The sequence below is a fragment of the Chinchilla lanigera genome, unplaced genomic scaffold (genome assembly GCF_000276665.1).
Source record: "Chinchilla lanigera isolate Chin_1 unplaced genomic scaffold, ChiLan1.0 scaffold00015, whole genome shotgun sequence".
Lineage (NCBI taxonomy): Eukaryota > Metazoa > Chordata > Mammalia > Rodentia > Chinchillidae > Chinchilla > Chinchilla lanigera.
In genome coordinates this window covers 28,239,030-28,257,346 of record NW_004955416.1, presented here as the reverse complement: position 1 = coordinate 28,257,346, position 18,317 = coordinate 28,239,030, and the positions used below count along the sequence as shown (strand labels likewise).

The following is an 18,317-nucleotide window of genomic DNA, read 5'->3' as shown; positions in this document are numbered from 1 at the left end:
TCAAGCACTGTTACTATAGGCTGAGGGACAGGCCTTTTCATAGGAGGCCGCTGCTTGGGCCCCACGCCTCTTTGTTGGCAGGAATGTCAGTGGTAGTGCAGGGCTGTAACAGGAGCTGACCCACATTTCAATTTTGGCCTAATTAAATGGGAAAATAGATCATATCTAGTTCTTGACCTTGCCTCTTAAATTAAACTTTGAAACTCTCCTCCCTTGGCCAAATTAAACACTGCATCAGGCCAGCCCATAAGCACTCTTGTCTGTGTGCTGTGCAATATTGCTTGTCCTGAATGCCTTGGGAACTCAGCAGGGAAAGTAATGGTAAAACAAAAAAAAATAATAATAAGCCCAGCTGGCCTTGTTTGTGTTGCGTTTGTTGCACATCCTACTCACAGGAGCCATGAGGTCTCAGGGGTTCATTTTTTCCAGTGCTGAGGTACAGCCCAGGTCCCTACACATGATGCTCGGCAAATGCTGTACCACTGAGCTACACCCTTCATCTCTGAGGTCTCAGATTTTGTTTTTATTCTCTGGTCTAAGGGAGCAAAGATACTGATAGTCTTTTTAACATAAAGAAACCTGTCTTTGTCCCCAAAAATGGAAGTCGTAGGCACTCTCACCGCTCTTAGTCTGTACCAAAATGGCATGTGTGCCCTGGCCCACTGTCCAAAGCGAAAGGAGTTTGGTTCAGAGAGTAATGCAGTCCGGACCCTTGAGCAGCTGTCGAAGAGATCCCTCTGCAATTTGGGCTTTTCCGGGGCCCCCGTGGGGACTCAGTGGTTCCAGTTTCTTCATCAGAGCACTGCAGAGTGACAGTCAGCCTTGCTCCCTTCCTCGGGGAGGCCGGGGAGCCTGGCTCTGAAGGCCCTGTCTTTTCAGTTAGCCATCTCTATGGATTTGGCTTGGTGGATGCAGAAGCTATTGTCCTGGAGGCAAAGAAGTGGAGAGCAGTGCCATCGCAGCACGTGTGCATAGCCACCTCGGACAAGAGGCCCAGGTAAGTCTCAGCATCCATGACCTCTCAGCATGTGGGACCTGACTGCTGCAAGGTGTGATGGTGGGAGGTGTGTGCACCTGCATTCCTGGGCTCATGGGCGGGAACCACGTGTGCGTGTGCACGGTGGGCTGGTCTGTGTGTATCTGCATTTTCTCTCATAGGTTGTGCAACTAGGAAGAGATACTCTTCGGAGTTCACAACCAAGTTTAGGCCTCTTCTCCTTTTGCAGCAGATTGCACCATGACAGGGACCTGGTTTCTCACCCTGAACCCCTTAGCCCGAAAGTGAAAATTCTTAACCATAAGGATTAGCAGAGCTGGCTGGACCTAGGCTCTGTCTGGTCCAGCAGGATGTAATGGGGAGCAGCCCAGGATGTCCTTCCTGTTTTTCCCCACCCACTAGAGGCTGGAGTCCTGGCACCAGTCCAGCTTACCTGCCCTAGATCCCACAATGTAAATCCATTCAGCGTAGACAAGAATGGCAGTGTCTCCTGCTTCTCAGTGGCAGGCTGGGGGTTATTATACAATGTGCAGAACAGCTCTGCTTTGCTTTTATCCGGCCTCATAAACCTTCTTATGGTTTAAGCGCTGGGATTTTTTAACAAGCCTTGAGTAGTGGGCTGTAGGACCCTGACTTCATCTTCCTTCTGTGCGTTGCCCCTTGGAGGAAGGTATTCTAAATCAGTTACATGTGTTCATTCAGATGTTTATGTACACAAAAATCAGCTGTAAAGCAAACCAGATGACGGGGAGCCTACTCTATTCAAAAATCAAATTGCCCTCCTGAATCCTGCTGCTGAAACTATGCTTTCTAAGAAGGTGAACGGTGCTGCTCTAGGATAAAGAACAGAGTGTATTTCCAGCCATAACTATTTGTTTCCTTTGGAAAAGGTGTTTGAAGGAGATGAGGAAGTAATTAGAGTGATTAGAGGTGAGACACTGCAAGGCTTGGGGTGTAGCTCCGAGGGAGAGTGCTTGCCTCGCATGGATATACAAGGCCCTAGGTTCTATCTCCAGCACTGCGAACACACGCATGCGCACATACACACACACACACACACACACACACACACACGCACAGTGGTACACAGCTTTATCAACAAATACAGATGACTCTCTTTGAGATTGTCAACTTCCATAAATACACTTCCCTCTTATACTAGGCTCTTTTGCCACAAAATATTGAGAGAATTGTTTCCCATGGATACCTTGCAAATGGTAGGAGTTTGGAAAGTATTTATTTTTTAAATAGCTACAGAAGGATTTTTCCAAAAAAATGGTATTTCCATCCTGTGGCTGATTGCTCGGCCTGACCCCTGGGTGATGGCTCGCGACCAACCAGGTCGACTAGCCGGGGGAAGTCCCAATGGTGGCTTCTTAAAGACTTGCTTTCTCTAGGGAGCCTGAGACTGCCGCATTCAAAAGAAAGAGGGAGATTCTGTGAGATACAGGAACTGTTCTGCCTTCACTGGCTTGGTATGTTGGAAAATACCTGCCGCAGAGATGATCAGAGGCAGGGTAAGGTGGTGCTGCGCTCCAGGTCCGGGTCCTGACCCACAGGCTGCCCGCTTCCCTCTCGCTGGTCTCCCGGTCAGGGCAGCTCCTGAATGAAGCATTCTTCTCCTGCCAGAAATCATTTTAAGATGGTAGAGTGGTGCCTAGGTGGCGAATGGTTGTTTTTATTTTTATTTTATTTTGTTTTTAAGTGAAAGCACACAGAGTCTAGACAGCACAAGTGGAGGGAACCCGCCATAACATACAGTATGACATTGTTCCTGTCCTTTGAGGAAAATAAGGACTGTACAAATTCCAAGCGAGAGAAAGAATCAGACTTCTGTTCTACAGGGAAATCATCTTTACCTTTGGCAGTTTCAGGCCCTTTCGGAGATTTCCAGCCAACCTACTGTCTCAAACCACTTGCCTAACCCTACCATGAGAAGGTTCTCTGGACACAGGGCTTCCAGAGAAAGAGACTAATGTCGCTGGGGGAAGGTTGGTGCTCCTTTCCAGGGGTGGGCTCCGTTTCCTCATGGGGAGCTTCAGCCTGCTCTATAGCCGTCCTGCTGCCTCAGGGCTGCAGAGTCGTCCCCTCCTGCCGCCATAGTTATGGCCAGTTACCCGCACCAGAGTTCCCATCTGGCCTGCTGGGGTCACCTGGCTCAACAAAGAGAGGACACTGTCCCGAACAGCTGCTGTCCCTCCCTTCATGTGCACTTCCCAGTCCAGCTGTCCACTCTCTTGGCGTCATCCTGGTTTCTCGCTCTCATGATGGAATCCAAGAACTTTCTACATAGTTCAGACCAGGCCTCAGCTGCTTCTTGGGGTGAAGAACTGAACAAGAGGGAGACAGAGAACAGAGAGGACAGAGAGAGAGAGAAAGAGAGAGAGAGAGAGAGAGAGAGAGAGGGAGGGAGGGAGAGAGAGAGGGAGGGAGAGAGAGAGGGAGAGAGAGAGAGACTGACTCTTTATAAGCCTATCCCGTATTTTGTATGTACCATGTGGGGTATATTTTCCTGCTTTCTCTTGTGTAGAAGGGAAATGCTCGCTACCCTGGTGTGACCGGAAGTCAGAGGACTGTGTTCACTGGCCATTAAGTCCGGTGAGCTTCTAGAAGGCATTTGGCCACACCTGCCATATCCACAGTAATGTCGTGGGAAGTCTACGGTGAGTGGGGCTGGGGTACTGGTGCACCAGCACCCCGCTGCCAGGCTATGTCTGCAGTGACCCACATGGAGTCCTCCTTGGATGGAAGCTGACACCGATGCTCTGAAATCTGAGGAAAGGCCACGCGGTGGGAAAAAGACCAGCCCAAAGGGAACCCCAGGGGATCCATTGGCACTTCTGATCTGGACACTGCACATGTCTGGACAGTGTGGCTTGGAGCTTTTCTAGCCTGATAGATAATCGCTCCCTTGCGGACTGGGGATGTAGCGGTGTAGCTCAGTGGTAGAACACTTGCCTACTGTGCATGAGGCCCTGGGTTCAACACCCAGAGGAAAAGTCCCTCAGAGCATGGAGAAGGTCAGGAAACCCACAAGGAAAAGGGCCACAGGGAGCGGTGGGCGTGGGTGAGGGTGGGGAGGCTGGGGCCTGCTTCCCCAAGGCACTGCCAGATCCTCTATTCTTGCTGAACCATCTTTACAGCCTGGCATCCCCTTTTCCCCAGAACAGACTGAGCCCCTAGAACCCAGCATGTGAGTTCCCTCTGCAGGAGCCCACAGGAGCGTGGCTGTCGCAGGCAATAGTCCTTGAATGCTAAATCTAACCACAGAGAGAAGGGAAAATCACTTGAACTGAATGAACTGAACAGAAGTTACATTTTGCAAACGAGAATGACTCAGACGTCCTCTGAGTTAGCGGCAGGTGAAAACACAAGCCGTGCCTGGGTCTCTGCTGGGGTATTTAAACACACATAGAAGATCAAAGACATTCTTACCTGTTCCTGGGCACAGATAGTTTCAACCTACTTAGAGCCTTTCTTCTATTAAAGAATGGCAAATAGGATCATGACCAGTGACATCTGGCCGTGCAAAATTAGTTTTCAATCTGTGTGTATTAAATAAAGAGGTTAAAATTAGTACTTTTATGTCTTTTCTTCGAGTGAAAAAGAAAATCAAGCTTAACATAATTCCTTTGAAGGAAAAGAGGCCCAGCTATTTAATATCTTATTTGACGCTTTGTATTTTTCTATCCAGTATTTTCCTTTTTTGTTGTCCCTGTGACTCCCAGCTTGCTGCTGGGGGAGGACAACAACAATAAACTCTTTTAACCAACACAAAGCAAGAGGAACTTACCTACATGTCTTAAGGTTTCAATGGTTTGGAAGGTCCCCATTCAGTCAGAATTTGCTGTTTACTTTGACATTTTATTAAAGATCTCTGTCTCTCTGACTCTCTCTGTCTCACTTCCCCCCCATACACACACACACACACACACACACACACAAACACACTTCCATCCCCAAAACCACTGGGCGGTTTGAATATTAAGGATTATCTGTACAGCAGATAATCTGTTTATAGATGTTCAGGAGTTAGCTCTGGATTAACCACATCCTCTGTTCTTTTTTGGTATTTCATTATTTCTGGAATTTCATTAAACCAGACTGCACTGATGCTCGTTTTCAGACAGCTCTGTGCATAAGGATATGAGACTGTGGAGGAAGGATGATGTTATAATGATTGTAAAGGCACTTACCATGCTCCAGGCATTATGCTAAGTATTTTACATACATTAATTCAAGGCTGTGCAGTTCAGGAACTATTATCCCCATTTCATAGACGAAGAAATTGAGGCATGAGGAGTTTAGCAACTTGCTGGGGTCAGGGGTGCTGCAGAGCTTGAGTTTCCACCCCAGGTGCTATCTCCAGCATCCACCTTGCCCCTTTAGGTGGGAACTCTGGAAAGTATTGACCCAAGTAGAGTTATCTGCATTCCCCTGGAAAACCTCTTCCCTTCCCTCCATGCCCCTGCTAGCTGGACACATTGCCTCCAAGGTGTCAGCACTGAGTGGTCAGCCCCTAGGGCTCATCCATGGCAGGTTAGTGAGACCAGCAGTGGAAGGGTCCTGCTGGAGTGTGTGAACAGGACTCAGGCCAGTCAGACTCCCAGCTGTGCTCAGTGTGCTCTAACATTTGTTTAGGAAGCTAAAAGTCCCTCTTTCCTTTGGGCTCCTCTATACTCTGCAGATCCCCACCCCTGCCACTCTTTCACCCTCCACAGTGCAGCTTTCCAGGCCTCTGACCTCTGCGCATGCCTGGGTATCTAGTAAAGCCCTTGCTTTTGATTTCTCCTTTCAGGCCATTACTACATAGGGCATAGTTTGATGTTGTTAAAACTTGTGAGGTACTGTGCAGTCCTGTCCTAGGGGCACCCATCCTGGGCCCATGGCATTTGTTCTGCCTCCTGATACCCCTGCAGGCTCTGATGGGCTTTAATAAGCTCCTATTTTCCTGCAGCGCTGGACCTTCCTAGCTTAGTTTTTGAAGTAAAATTTTCTCTGCATTGCAAAGACTACTAGCTTCTAAAATTATTATTTGAATTGGAGCAATGATTGTTGTTATTTGTGGAAGTTATATAGAGTCACCATATATGCTGAATTAGCAGAGCCTGAACCATTGTTCCCAGAGGGTACAGGGACATCAGGGCAGGTGGTCCCCTTCCTGCCTAGTGTAAGGGCTCATGGCTAATACATCTATAGCATAAGACAGGTGAACAATAGAAAAGCACAACAAATTTACTTGATGAAAGTTTAATATGGCAAAAGCCTTCTGATTGAAGACTCAGATACCTAGGGTGAACTATCCTTTTTTTCAATGCTTAGATTCAGTGAGGCCTGGACAGCTATGTAAACATATGATTAAATGAAAAGAAAATGATCTAACAGTAAGAGATTGGTGGGGATGCCCAGCAAGTCCTGCTGTCTGACCAGGTTCTTCTTGGCCTCTCTGGGGAGCATTCCTCCCACCCTGGTATGGGCAGGCCCCCTTTTGCTGTGAGACTGACCATCTGACAAGAAGGTCAGAGAATTTCTTTATGGCCAGCTCCAAGACAGAGGCAGAGGAAGATAAAGGAAGATGTCCAGATTTTGAGGCTGGTTTGGGGAGAAAAGAGACTCTACACTCTAGGCTCTGTCATCTACCTTGAGGAAGTGAAATTCTAGTTCTGCAACCTGCTCTAGCAGAGAGACAGGAAACAGGGCCCGGAGAAAGTCAAAGGCTTTGCCTCAGAGGCCTTCACTTTGGAGTAGCATTCTGTGAGCCCTAAGAGGGAATCTGAAGTTAGGTTTCTTTACACTCCTGGTCACAGTACTGTGTCAGATAGTCCAAGGCTTTATCATATGAAGATGCCTTATTTACTATCTGTGGTTGATTCATTAACGTGGAATGCATAACCAACAGCACTAGAGTATAACATGAGTGGAACTCACGCCTGAACTGAATCTAACACACTCGTTTCCTCTCTAAGGCACCTCGCAGGCTTTTTGTCCTTAGAATGCTAGCACAATAGCACTGTGCATGGGGGGCTTTGTGAAAAACAGACTCATGAATAAAAGGCACAAAAATACGAAAACATGGCACTGAGATCTAAAACAAAAAAGGCTGAGTGTGGCCTGGTTTGACCTCAGCTAGGATGTGCAGGGTGGGAGATTCGAGTATCTTGCTGCCCTGTGCACATCTGCAAATGACCACAAAAGTGCCACAGGTATTGGTTTAGGTGTACAGATAAATTTTAGTAAGTGTATATGCAAATAGAGAATCTGAATAATGAAGAGTGACTGTAGTAATTTTATTTGTTTGTTTGTTTGTTATCTTTTTGAGACAGGGTCTCACTATGCAGTTCAGGCTGGGCTTGAGCTTACTTTGTAGCCCAGGCTGGTCTTGAACTCACAATGATTCTCCTGCCTCAGCCTCCCCAGTGCTGGGATTATAGGTGTGTGCCACCACACCTGGCTATTTGTCTTTTTTACTCCCCATCAGATTGAATTTTAGACCATTATCATTGCAAGGAATGTGTAAAGCCAGCTCATTCAGCCCCCTCGTTTCACATAAAATAAAAATGTGTGCTATAAATTTAAATGTTGTATATTAAAACATCTTATAGCCCAATTAATCATAGAGAGCCTTGTCTAAATTAATGTAGTAGATTAGCTTCTCTTATAAAGTTGTTAAATTTTATTTATACCTTAAATGCTGCACTGTCATTTGATAACCAAAAGTAATTTCATCTAAAGGAAATCCTAAATGTGAAGTAACACGAGTAACAAAGTCCACAGATTAGCAAAATAATCTCTATCTCAGACCATCCTGCGAAGAGCATTCATCCTAGAACACGGATCTGAAAAATGACTAGAAGCTTCCTGCTCTGCCCAAGCAGAAGGCTCTGGGTCTTCTAGCAAATCAGTCACTTTCCCAGAATTGTATTTAACAAATGTGCTCTGATTATCCTCTCTCTGGCAACTCACTGGTCTTTGAAAGTTCTTCAAAGCACTTCCATGTAGACCTTATGACTGACTTCCTGGTCAGCTTTCTGCAATAGTGGGCCTCAGTTGCTGAGCAACCCCTTCTTTCCCAGCCAGATGTCAGGGATACCTCTGCCTTCTGATTCAGGTGGATCTCGCAAAATGATCTCAGATCTGTGTAATGAGGAGTACAGCCCAGCCCAGCTGTTGGCCCCAGCCCTGTAGCTTGGAAAGGAAACATTGTCCTGGAACGACAAGGGTGCAGGTGTCCCCCTGAAGCTTAGCTGGAGTTAGGTCTTCATGGTGGAAAGGAGAACCCTGACATGTAGTTGCTTCCTAGTTAGAGCAGAAAGGTAAGTGGAGAGTTAGAAGCCCCCTCCCCAGCTGCAGTAAAAGGTTTCAGCCCATGACCCAGAGAAATCTGTTCTTCCCTGCCAGTTGTTTAGTTAAAAATATTTATCTTTGCATGTTGCTCTGATGCCATAAGATTCTCAGAGCTGTGAAAGTGGAAAATTAGGAACTTTTTTTTTTACATCTTTATGCATTGGAGAAGACTAGAAGGAGGCTGCCGTATTGGGGGCCTGGATGGGAATAGTAGGATGTAGAGCTCTCCGCCTCAGCAGGTGCGGGGAGCGGCTCCAGAGAGCTTAGAGTGAATGGAGCGCATGTGGAAAGTAATGAAAATGTGGCTTGACTGAAGCAGCCTTTCTCTGTCATTAGGGATCTCTTTCAAGTCTGAAGTCTGCCTGGCTTAAACATTGATCAGGGATCAAAAGGTCCCCTGGGACCCTTTCACTTCTTGGGTTCCTCTAATGTCCTAGGAAGATGGCTCTATGTACAAGACACAGTTTCAGAATTTAATTGCAGAACAACCTTTTCAGTTCCCTGGGGAAATTTAAGATCTCTCTGAATCAGTTTCATGATTAAAGTAGAGTTTAACTGTATTCATGTGACAAAAATAACCCTTGCAGATTGTTCACCTACAAAATAAATTACTTTGCAGTTGACTTGCATTTTCTGTGTTATCTTTGAAATAATTATAGGATAGCGAATAATTTGCTTTTTAAAATTTCAGTTTACTACACTGACTTTTCCTTTCTGTCTTGGAGTTCCCTAAGTCCTCAAAAATGATGGCTTTTGATGTCTGGCTTCCCTACTTCTCCTTAGAGCTTTTGTCTGAAAAACAGGGTAATTTCATCTTGGCTATGGAAGCCTCCTCTTTTCTTAAGGAAATACAGAAGCCCCTGATTTGGTAGGTTAGGTGTATACATAATCTTTTTTTTTTTTTCTGTACCGGGAATTGAACTCATGACCTCATGCTTGCCAGGCAGGCGCTGTGCCGCTGAGCTGAATCCCCAGCCCCAAGGTTAGGTGTATAGAAGTACAGAAAGAATCCACTGGATGAGGGAAACAACTCACTGTCCTTGCTGTCGCTGGCTGTCTTGGCTCCCAGCTCCCCTCTAAAACTTACAGAAATGAGGGGTCCTGGTGGCCTGTAACTAAGTGATTTCAGTTAAGGGATTTCACATAAAAACTAATTGTTACAGTTACCCTTGTTCCCCAGGCAAGCTGTACCCCGGGGAGAGCTATGCCTTGGCTTTGAAAACCAACTCCATTAACTCCAAAAGAAACTGACACTGCCTACCCGCAGCCTGCCACCCTGGGGTGCGGCAGAGTGGATTTTTGTGCATGAAACTAGCCTGCCTGTCTCACCCAGCAGCTGGAGGCCATCACTACTAAGACCGATGCGAGCAACCCTCAGCAGGATGGTTTTTTTGTTGTTTTTTTTTCTCAAGGTGTTGGCGCTATGGACCAGGAGTATAGCAGTGGTGCAGACAAATGTTGGGATCTGGTTGTCTTTTATTTTACTCTGTTTCTGTTTGCTTAAATGATCAATGGGATGAAAACTCTCTTACTAGGATTCTAGGTCTATTGCTAGAGTGATTGCTTCTCCTGCCAGTTAGCAGAAAGTTGGGGTGGACGCAGTGTCTTAAGGCCTATGTCTCTCTTACACCTTGATCTTGTTAGACAGCCCCAGAAAAGTGTTAAAAATTTGACAGTTAAATCATTCTTGGCTCTTGAGATCTTGACTGAGAGCCACATTTTGAAACCCCAGGGCAGCATTAGTGAAATCTCTCCCACTGCACACGGAGGACCCCTAAACCCAGCGTGCCCAGTTTGCATTCCTGGTGCATAGAGCAGGTGAGCACCGTGTACCTGGAGGTGTACATGGGCCTTACAGGTCCTGGAACTCTTTCACCATGTTCTTCAACTGCCGCAGTGACGGGGCCCACTGGCCAGTAAACACAGACAGTAAAACGTGAAGAAGGCAATGAAAGAAGTCAGCACCTCTAAATCAATTTATAGTGCATGCAAAGCATGTTTTCAAATGTTTACAGAGTCGCTGTGGGAATTACATCACTGTTTCTAACTGTTTTGATTGTTTTTTATGACTCAGGCCCAGAAGAGCCGAGCGATGTAATTCCTGAGAGGCTCTGAGCACACGCTTCGGGCCTCCCGAGAGGAGTCAGGCATCATGGGAAAGTGCTCCCCACAATAAACCGACCGCCAGCCGTGTAGTGGGGGGTTATTAATGTGCTGCCGCGTGGCAGTTGGGTCTCCACCAAAGAATACCATCTTTCTTCAGGGTGCAGATCGTTCGGTGAGGGAGCCAGGTTTTGTGGAGATATGAGCTCTGGTGGCCCAGAACAGGCAGGAGGGCCCAACCCCAAGCTCAAGGAGGAGCCTTTGGGGACAGGCTGTGTCTGCTTTCTGTGTCGGAAAATCCTGCTGGAAATGACTCTTGAGTGATGAGAGCTTTGTGGTTTGTCCCAGGTTCCATCCCAACTGCCCTGAGTCTATAAAGAACCATGATCATCAGCTTCTGTCACAGGGCAGTAGAGGGAAAGGACCCCAGTCTATGCATGACAGCTGGAAGCAGGCCAGCTCCAACAGCTTTGGTCCCTTGGGTGTGGGTCCATACAAGCATCCAGGCAGGACAACATGGCGCAGAGCTTGAGGAAGAGGATGTGAGCCCCAGATGCTGTCTCCTGCTCCCAATAGCTGCATGACCTTGGCTGCAGTCCTTAAGTCGTCTCTGGATGAAATGGGTTAATCCTCATAAATGTTCAGATCAGTGCCTGTTGCTAGTCAGCTCAGGAATGTTTGCTCTTGTTGTGTAGCATTGTGACTTCTGTTTTCAAGAGTGGTCTTCGCAACAAAGTAAGGGGATGTTGAAACCTTGCATATCCCGGGCCACTGAGAAAGTGAGTTATTCATAAAAACGCCTTCAGAGCACCAAAGGGCCAGGCCCTTGATAGGCTGGCCCCAGTCTGCACAAGAACCCATTCTTTAAATCTCTGTAACCAAATTCCAGAACCACAAAGCCTTCTAGGGCAAGTGATAGAACTCAGAATGGAACATCCAAGCGTGAGCCTTCAGCTGCTCCCTGGGGATCCCCAGAGCTGCACCAAGGCAGGAGCTTGGGTGCTTGTGTCTAGTCCTCCATGTGTGTGAGACTCAGTGACTCAGCACCAAGCACTGAGCTCTTTCTCCTCCACAGGAGTATTCCTATAGTGCAGGTGCTGCGGACCACAGCCCTGACGAACGCCTGCGCTGACCACTCGGACCAGCGTGTGGTCCACTTGGAGCATGTGGTGGTCCGCATCTCCATCTCCCACCCACGCCGGGGAGACCTCCAGATCCACCTGATTTCCCCCTCGGGAACCAAGTCCCAACTTCTGGCAAAGAGGTAAGGCCGGAATTCTACGCCACATGAGGACCCCATCCGGGGACTCTGCAACTGTCTGAAAACTAGGCACGCGGGGAATCCTGCTTCCTGAAACTTCGTCTTTAAAACAATCCTGCAAAACTTTCGCTTTCAGGGAGAAGTGACAAAGGAGTTGTTGCTCTATTGCGTTGTGTAGTGGGGGTGCTGATGGGATTCTGGCTGTGCCTTCAGTGGTCTTGGAAGTGCGTTGAAAGTCATGTCTATCTCATTCAGTTGGCATTGGAAGCCAGTGTACGTAACCGGAGAAGCATCATCCCGTGCAGCACCCCACTCAGTGTGGGCCACCCCTTAAGACCTGCAGGGCTGGACTCTGGACTAGGGTGGGGTGCAGGGAAGGCGCTCCCAGGTGCTCTCTGTGGCCTTCTCCCCTAAATGCTAGCCCTCAGACACAGACCTGAAATTCTTGAAGCTTTGCCATGGTTTGTGGAAGACTCTGGAGTCATTTCTTTAACAAATTTAGACACAAGGACAGATGTTTGGATGCATTCATATGACTTGCAGGTAGACTGGAGAGATGGAAGGTGCTGGGGGAGAACTGCCTTTTTGTCTCTTCCTAGCTGAGAGTCAGAGAGAAGAAAGGGAAGGTTTCATAGATTCATGGACAAATCAGTATTTCTGGTATCTCTCAAAAACCAGGACTGGCAACTGTGCCCCCAGCCAGGAGGAAGCACCTGGGCTGGGCAGGCCCTGTCTGAGGAGTCCGGGTGACTCACTAGGGTTTCTCTGCCCTGATCTGGGCTGTAGGAAGCCTGGCTATTCAGAAACAGGGTGTTTGGTAGAACCTCTCATGTAGGAGTCCCCCTTTTTCTTAACTCCTTCTACTCAGCCACTTTACATAAGACAGAGGGTTTGGCCTGCTTTGCATAAGACAGCAGCAATGAAAGGCCACCAGGGCCACTGTCCCAAGGAGGGGGTGACTGTGCCGTACCCCACACCCCTCTTCCCAGCTTGCAGGACCAGCAGCCTGCAGGGAGGGTAGCAAGCAGCGGGTCCCAGCACCAACTCTGTCCTCGGTGAACTGGATCAACCCAAGACAAGACCCTGGTTTTATGGATTCTAGGAGCTTGGCCACCATGCTCCACCCTGACCGGCTCCCTCTTTCTTAGCAGAAGAGCAGAGTGGAGACATCTTCCCCTCCTGAATGCCGAGTCAGCCACCCTCTGCCTCTGCCTCTGCCTCTGCCTCTGCCTCTGCCTCTGCCTCTGCCTCTGCCTCTGCCTCTGCCTGTGGAGGCCATTGAGGGCATAAGCAGTTTGGGAGCGGAGCGGAGCGGGGCGGGGTACCATCCAGCAACTGAAGCTTGTTAGTGTTTTTCTCCCAGGAGATTTTTGTTTTGTTTTGTTTTGTTTTAATTTTTAGAGATTTTCATCTGAATGTGTGCTTTCTAGCCTTTCTTGAAAAACCAGAACCAGGTTCCTATTCCCTGCAAACCCTGGCCTGGAGCTGAGCAGAGGGGCCAGTCTGCCTCAGGGCTCCCCATGCTTCCTGCTTCTCACCGGAACCCCCGCTTCCATTCACTCCCTGCTGCTATCCACCCACAGGCACCCCAGTTGTGACCCCTGAAGGTGGTGGCCTGAACTGGCCAAGAGCCCACATGAGGCTTAGTAGCTGGGGTAACCGATGGCAGGGTGGCCAGGTGGCAGTGACCAGAGGGTGTGTGCTTTGGAGCCTGGAGACATGGGCTCCTACCCTGGCCGCCCCCACGCCGAGCTCAGTTCTTAGCACCCAGCCACTTGGCTCCTCTTTATCCTCCTCTGGAAAAGTCTTTCACTCATTTGTAAACATTACGACTGTTACAAGACAACAGTAATATTACAAGAATTGAATGTGATAATATAGATAAGAATGCTGGCACAGGTGCCTGGCTGCCCTTCATGTCCTACTGATGTCTGGCTGGCAACTGACCCTGCCAGCATCCCCATGCACCCCCGGTCTGCTTTTTCCCCTTATCATCTTGGTCCTTCTGCGTCCCCAGCCCAGTGTTGGAGCCCCTGGGATGGTAGAGAGCAGGGTCCGGGGTTTATTTGCGGCTACCTACTTGCAAACAGTACTTGCTGTCCCCATGCCATAAAGCACTTTAAAACACTGCCCTGAGGCCACTTGGCAGTCACTTGAGTCTAGGGAGTTTGTTGGGTTCCCCTCCCCCGAAGGCAGATTTTGTGATTATATCAAGAGTCTGGTTTTAGGATCTATTACCTTCTACTTACTTAATTCAGCATCTTTTTCAGGTTGCCAACTTTTTCACTGAGAGTAAGCTGACGTTCTTAAAGACCTTGCCACTTAAAAGCCTTTGTCCCTGATCAGTCCCCAGCTCTCAGCTCCTGCTTGGCTTTGTGTGTGAAAACCAGCCTTGACCTTGGCAGTTTCTTAGTAGAAGACACAGAATACTTTCCTCCCAACTAGTCTCCCTGCAAAGAATGTTCCTTTGATCAACATCTTTATACACTGACGTTTAGAGAGCCCCCAAGCTGGGAGCAGAATCTCCTCGCATCACACAAAATTTACATATTTAAATTTCTGATGAGCAATAAAAAGCCCTGTGTTTAAAAACTGTTATTCCAAAATAGAGATAGAAAATTAGACTACGAAGGAAGAGAAAGAGAACTGAAGAGCTTTGAGTTATTCCCTTGAGCCCGAGGACACAGGGCCTCGGGAGACAGAAGATGTCAGTTAGTTGGTTTCTGTTTCTACTTGACCTGAACATGGGAACCAACAGAAGCTGAAGGCCCAGGGTTGAGGAGGGTAGTCACGGAAGATCTGCGCTCAGCGGTGGGTGCAGGGAGCCTCCTCCTTCTCCTGCTAGGCCCAGAGGTGTCTTCCACCCACTCTGGAGTACAATCAGACCATTTTTGTCATCTCTTCCAAAGGCAACCTAGGAAATTGGTTCAGCCGTGGAGATTCAGGGGCAACACTTTTCTCCCAAGTTTGAGTAATTGTTTGTTTTTACTTATTTGCAAGAACAGCTCACAGTCTGGCTCTAAAACAAATGTGGATGTATCATTCACTACACAAACGTGCATTTTCAAAAGGCTTCCTTAGCCAGGTGTGGTGTTGCAGGGCTGTCATCCCAGCACTCGGGGAGGCTGAGGTAGGAGGATTGTTGCAAGTCTGAGACCAGCCTGGTCTGCAAAGTGGGCTCAAGGCCAGCCTGAACTGCACAGCGAGACCCTGTCTCAAAAAGACAAAATAAGTAAATAAAAGGCTTCCTTTGTGAGCACCTTCCAAGTTTACATGAGTCATGTAACCCAGCGTCTGTCTGCTTTTGTGCATCTGGGCACCGAGTGTATGTGTTCTGTGAGATCAGTGCTGGGATGGGCGGGGAGCAAACACCTTCTGCGGGAAAGTGGCAGCGTTGAGGGCATTGGTGGGTGACCTTGTAAACACCTGCTGATGGCAGGAAGAACACAGAAGAAAAGGTCAGAATGTCCCCTTTTTTTTTTTTTTGGTTTTTCTCCGGTACCGGGAACCAAACTCACGACCTTGTGCTTGCCAGGCAGGTGCTTTTGCCGCTGAGCTAAATCCCCAGCCCCTAGAATGTCCCCTTTGAGTCCCAGCTCTGCTGGTTACTGGCCGTGGGACCCGTAGCAAACCAGTATACCTGGGGTATCTCTTCTGACTGGGAAGAGATTACTGGGACCAAGACCCTACCTTTGACTGGGTGTGTTGAGGCCTGCCTGCCTTCCTCTCCAGGTGATAGGGAGGTCCAGTGAGGTAACAGAGGTGCATGTCAGCCACCGAAAATATCAACACGCGATCTGTGACCTTTACCTTTCCCTCTTTCTCCAGCCCCGCCCAGGGGTGTGCTTCCACCTGACGGGGCAAGCTTCTGAGGAACCCTTCCTCCTGGGCCAGACGGAGCCCTCCTTGAGCCGCATCCCTCCGCCTGGCGTTTATTTTCTAACACTGCATCTCCAATTGCAGATTGCTGGATTTTTCAAATGAAGGATTTACAAACTGGGAATTCATGACCGTACACTGCTGGGGAGAAAAGGCTGAGGGGGAATGGACGTTGGAAATCCAAGACCTGCCGTCCCAGGTCCGCAACCCAGAAAAACAAGGTCAGTTGCACTTCGGCATTTTATAACAACTTCATGTGTCAACCCTTTTAACCCTAGGCCTTTATTTAACTACAGTGTCTCTAGTAAATCTTTGTTTTGTGGAGGTAAAATTCACATAGCATACAGTTCATCGTCTTACTCACATTAAAGTGTACAGTTCAGTAGTTTTTAGTATATTTTCAGTGTTGTGCAACTATCACTACTGTCTTAATTCCAGAGCATTTTCATCCCTTGCAGAGGGAACCCCATATACATCAGGCAATCACTCCCCGTCCCCTCCTCCTTCCCTGGTCCCCAGTAATCCCTAATCTAACTTCTGTCCTCATGAATTTCTCTCTTCTGGATATTTTCTACAAATGGGATCATACAGTATGTGACCTTTTGCATCTGGCTTCTTTCACCTAGCATCCTTTCACAGGCTGCCCATGGCATAGTACACATCAGAACTTCATTATTTCCATGGCCAAACATATTTTATTGTGGGTATGTACCATTCATTGCTTCATCCACTGCTGGATTTTTGGGTACTTTCTATCTTTCCACTGTTGTGAATAGTACTTGTATGAACTTCCTTTTTTTTTTGTATGAACTTTCATGTGCAAGTTTTCATGTGGATATGTTTCATTTCTTTTAGTCATACATGTACCTACATATGAAATTGCTGGGTCGTAGGGTGACTCTTTGTTTAGCTCTTTGAGGAGCAGCCAAACTTTTACCACACTGATTACACCACTTTACATTCCACCAGCAATGTGTGAGAGATCCGGTTTCTTCACATCCTCGCTAACACTCATTACTGACTTTTCTTAAAAAAATAGCTATTCTTGTAGGTGTGAAGTGGAATGTGTGGTTTAGGTTTGCATCTCCCTCATGACCAATGATATTGGGCATCTTTCTGTTTTCTTATTGCTCATGTATGTATCTTTCTGGAGAGAGAATGATTGAAACCCTTTACCCATTTTACAAATGGGATCATTTGCCCTTTTCTTATTTAGTTGTAAGAGTTTTATCAGATACATGATTTGCAAGTAATTTTTCCCATTCTCCGGGGTGTCTTCTTCACTTGAGTGGCTGTATTAGTCAGCTGTCTTCTTGCTGGGATGAAGTACCTGACACTGCCAGCTTAAAGAAGGTGAGGTTTATTTTGACTCATGGTTTCAGGTGATTCCGTCCATAACGAGCTAGCCCCATGGCGGAAATGGCATGATAGAAGGGCCTAAGGGGGAAAGTTACTTAATCATTGGCATCCAGGAAGGAGAGAGAAAGAAGGATGAGCCAGAGCAGGAGATACACCCTCCAGTGCATCACCTCCAGTGACCCATCTCCACCCAGTGCACATTCAATTATGAACTCATAAATGGATTAATCCACTGTTAAGTACACACCCCCATGATCCAATCACCTTCTAAAAGCCCCACCTCGAAACACATGAGACTTGTAGTGGACTTTCCAGATCTAAACCATAGCAGCAATGGTGTCCTTTAATGCACAGAAGTTTTTAATGTTAATGAAGTCCAGTTTATTTTTCTTTTATTGCTTGTGCTTTTGGTGCCGTATCTTCAAAATCATTGCGTAATCCAAGGTCAAAAAGACTTCTGTGTTTCCTTCTCAGAGTTTTATAGTTTTAGTTCTTACATTTAAGCCTTTGATCCACATTGAAGTAATTTTTATATGGTATGATGTAGAGGTCCAAATTCATTCTTTTGCATGAGGCTCTCCAATTATCCAAGCACCATGTGTTGAAAACACTGTTTTTTCCCCGTTGTGTGATCTTGGCACTCTTGTCCAAATTAGTCAGGACTCTGACATCTGTTCCATTGGTCTATATGTCCTTATGCCAGTAACACACTGTTTGGATTGCTGTAGCTTTGTAGTAAATTTTGAAGTCAAAATGTGTGAGTGTCACTACTTTTGTCTTGTTTTTCAATAGTGTTTTGTCTTCTGGGTCCCTTGCAAAGCTATATGAGTCTTAGCATAAATTTGTACATATCATATTTTTAAAATGTTGAAATTTTGATAGCAGTTGGATCTGTAGATCAACTTGGGGAATCCTGCCATCTTAACAATATTAAATCTTCTAATGCATACACACGGGATGCTTTTCCATTTATTTGGCTCTTCTTTAACATTGTTCAAAATGGTTTTTGTAGTTTTTGGTTTGCAAGTTTTTCGCTGCCTTGGTTAAACGTGTTCCTGAGTATTTTATTCCTTTTAGTGCCATCGTAAATGAAATTATTTTCTCAGTTTTTGTTTTGGGTCATTTCTTCCTCTGGTAAGTCTTGTACCCTTTCATAACTGCTTTGTTAACATTGATGGTGTATTCAGCCAATCTTTACTGAATGCCTTCCATGGGCGAGGCACTGAAATAATCCCCATATCTTATCCTGTCCTCATCCTCAGAGATCAATAAACTCTTCCTGTGGCCGTCTGTAGATTCATAGTAAAATACATGAACTATACTGAAGTCTTGCTTTTCTGTGGAAGGGTTTCCCCAGGTTTGCCTTCACTGTTC

General features: G+C 47.0%; 1 protein-coding gene across 2 annotated transcripts in view; it reads left to right on the top strand.

Moving 5' to 3' along the window:
* Positions 1 to 18,317, top strand: part of Pcsk6 (proprotein convertase subtilisin/kexin type 6) — a 129,930-nt gene that overhangs the window by 57,351 nt on the left and 54,262 nt on the right. For both annotated transcript variants that reach the window (XM_013512589.1, XM_013512588.1), the window contains exons 10-12: positions 880 to 997; positions 11,520 to 11,708; positions 15,669 to 15,805. In XM_013512589.1, the coding sequence (XP_013368043.1) occupies positions 880 to 997; positions 11,520 to 11,708; positions 15,669 to 15,805 (444 nt within the window). The remainder of the gene's footprint in view (positions 1 to 879; positions 998 to 11,519; positions 11,709 to 15,668; positions 15,806 to 18,317) is intronic.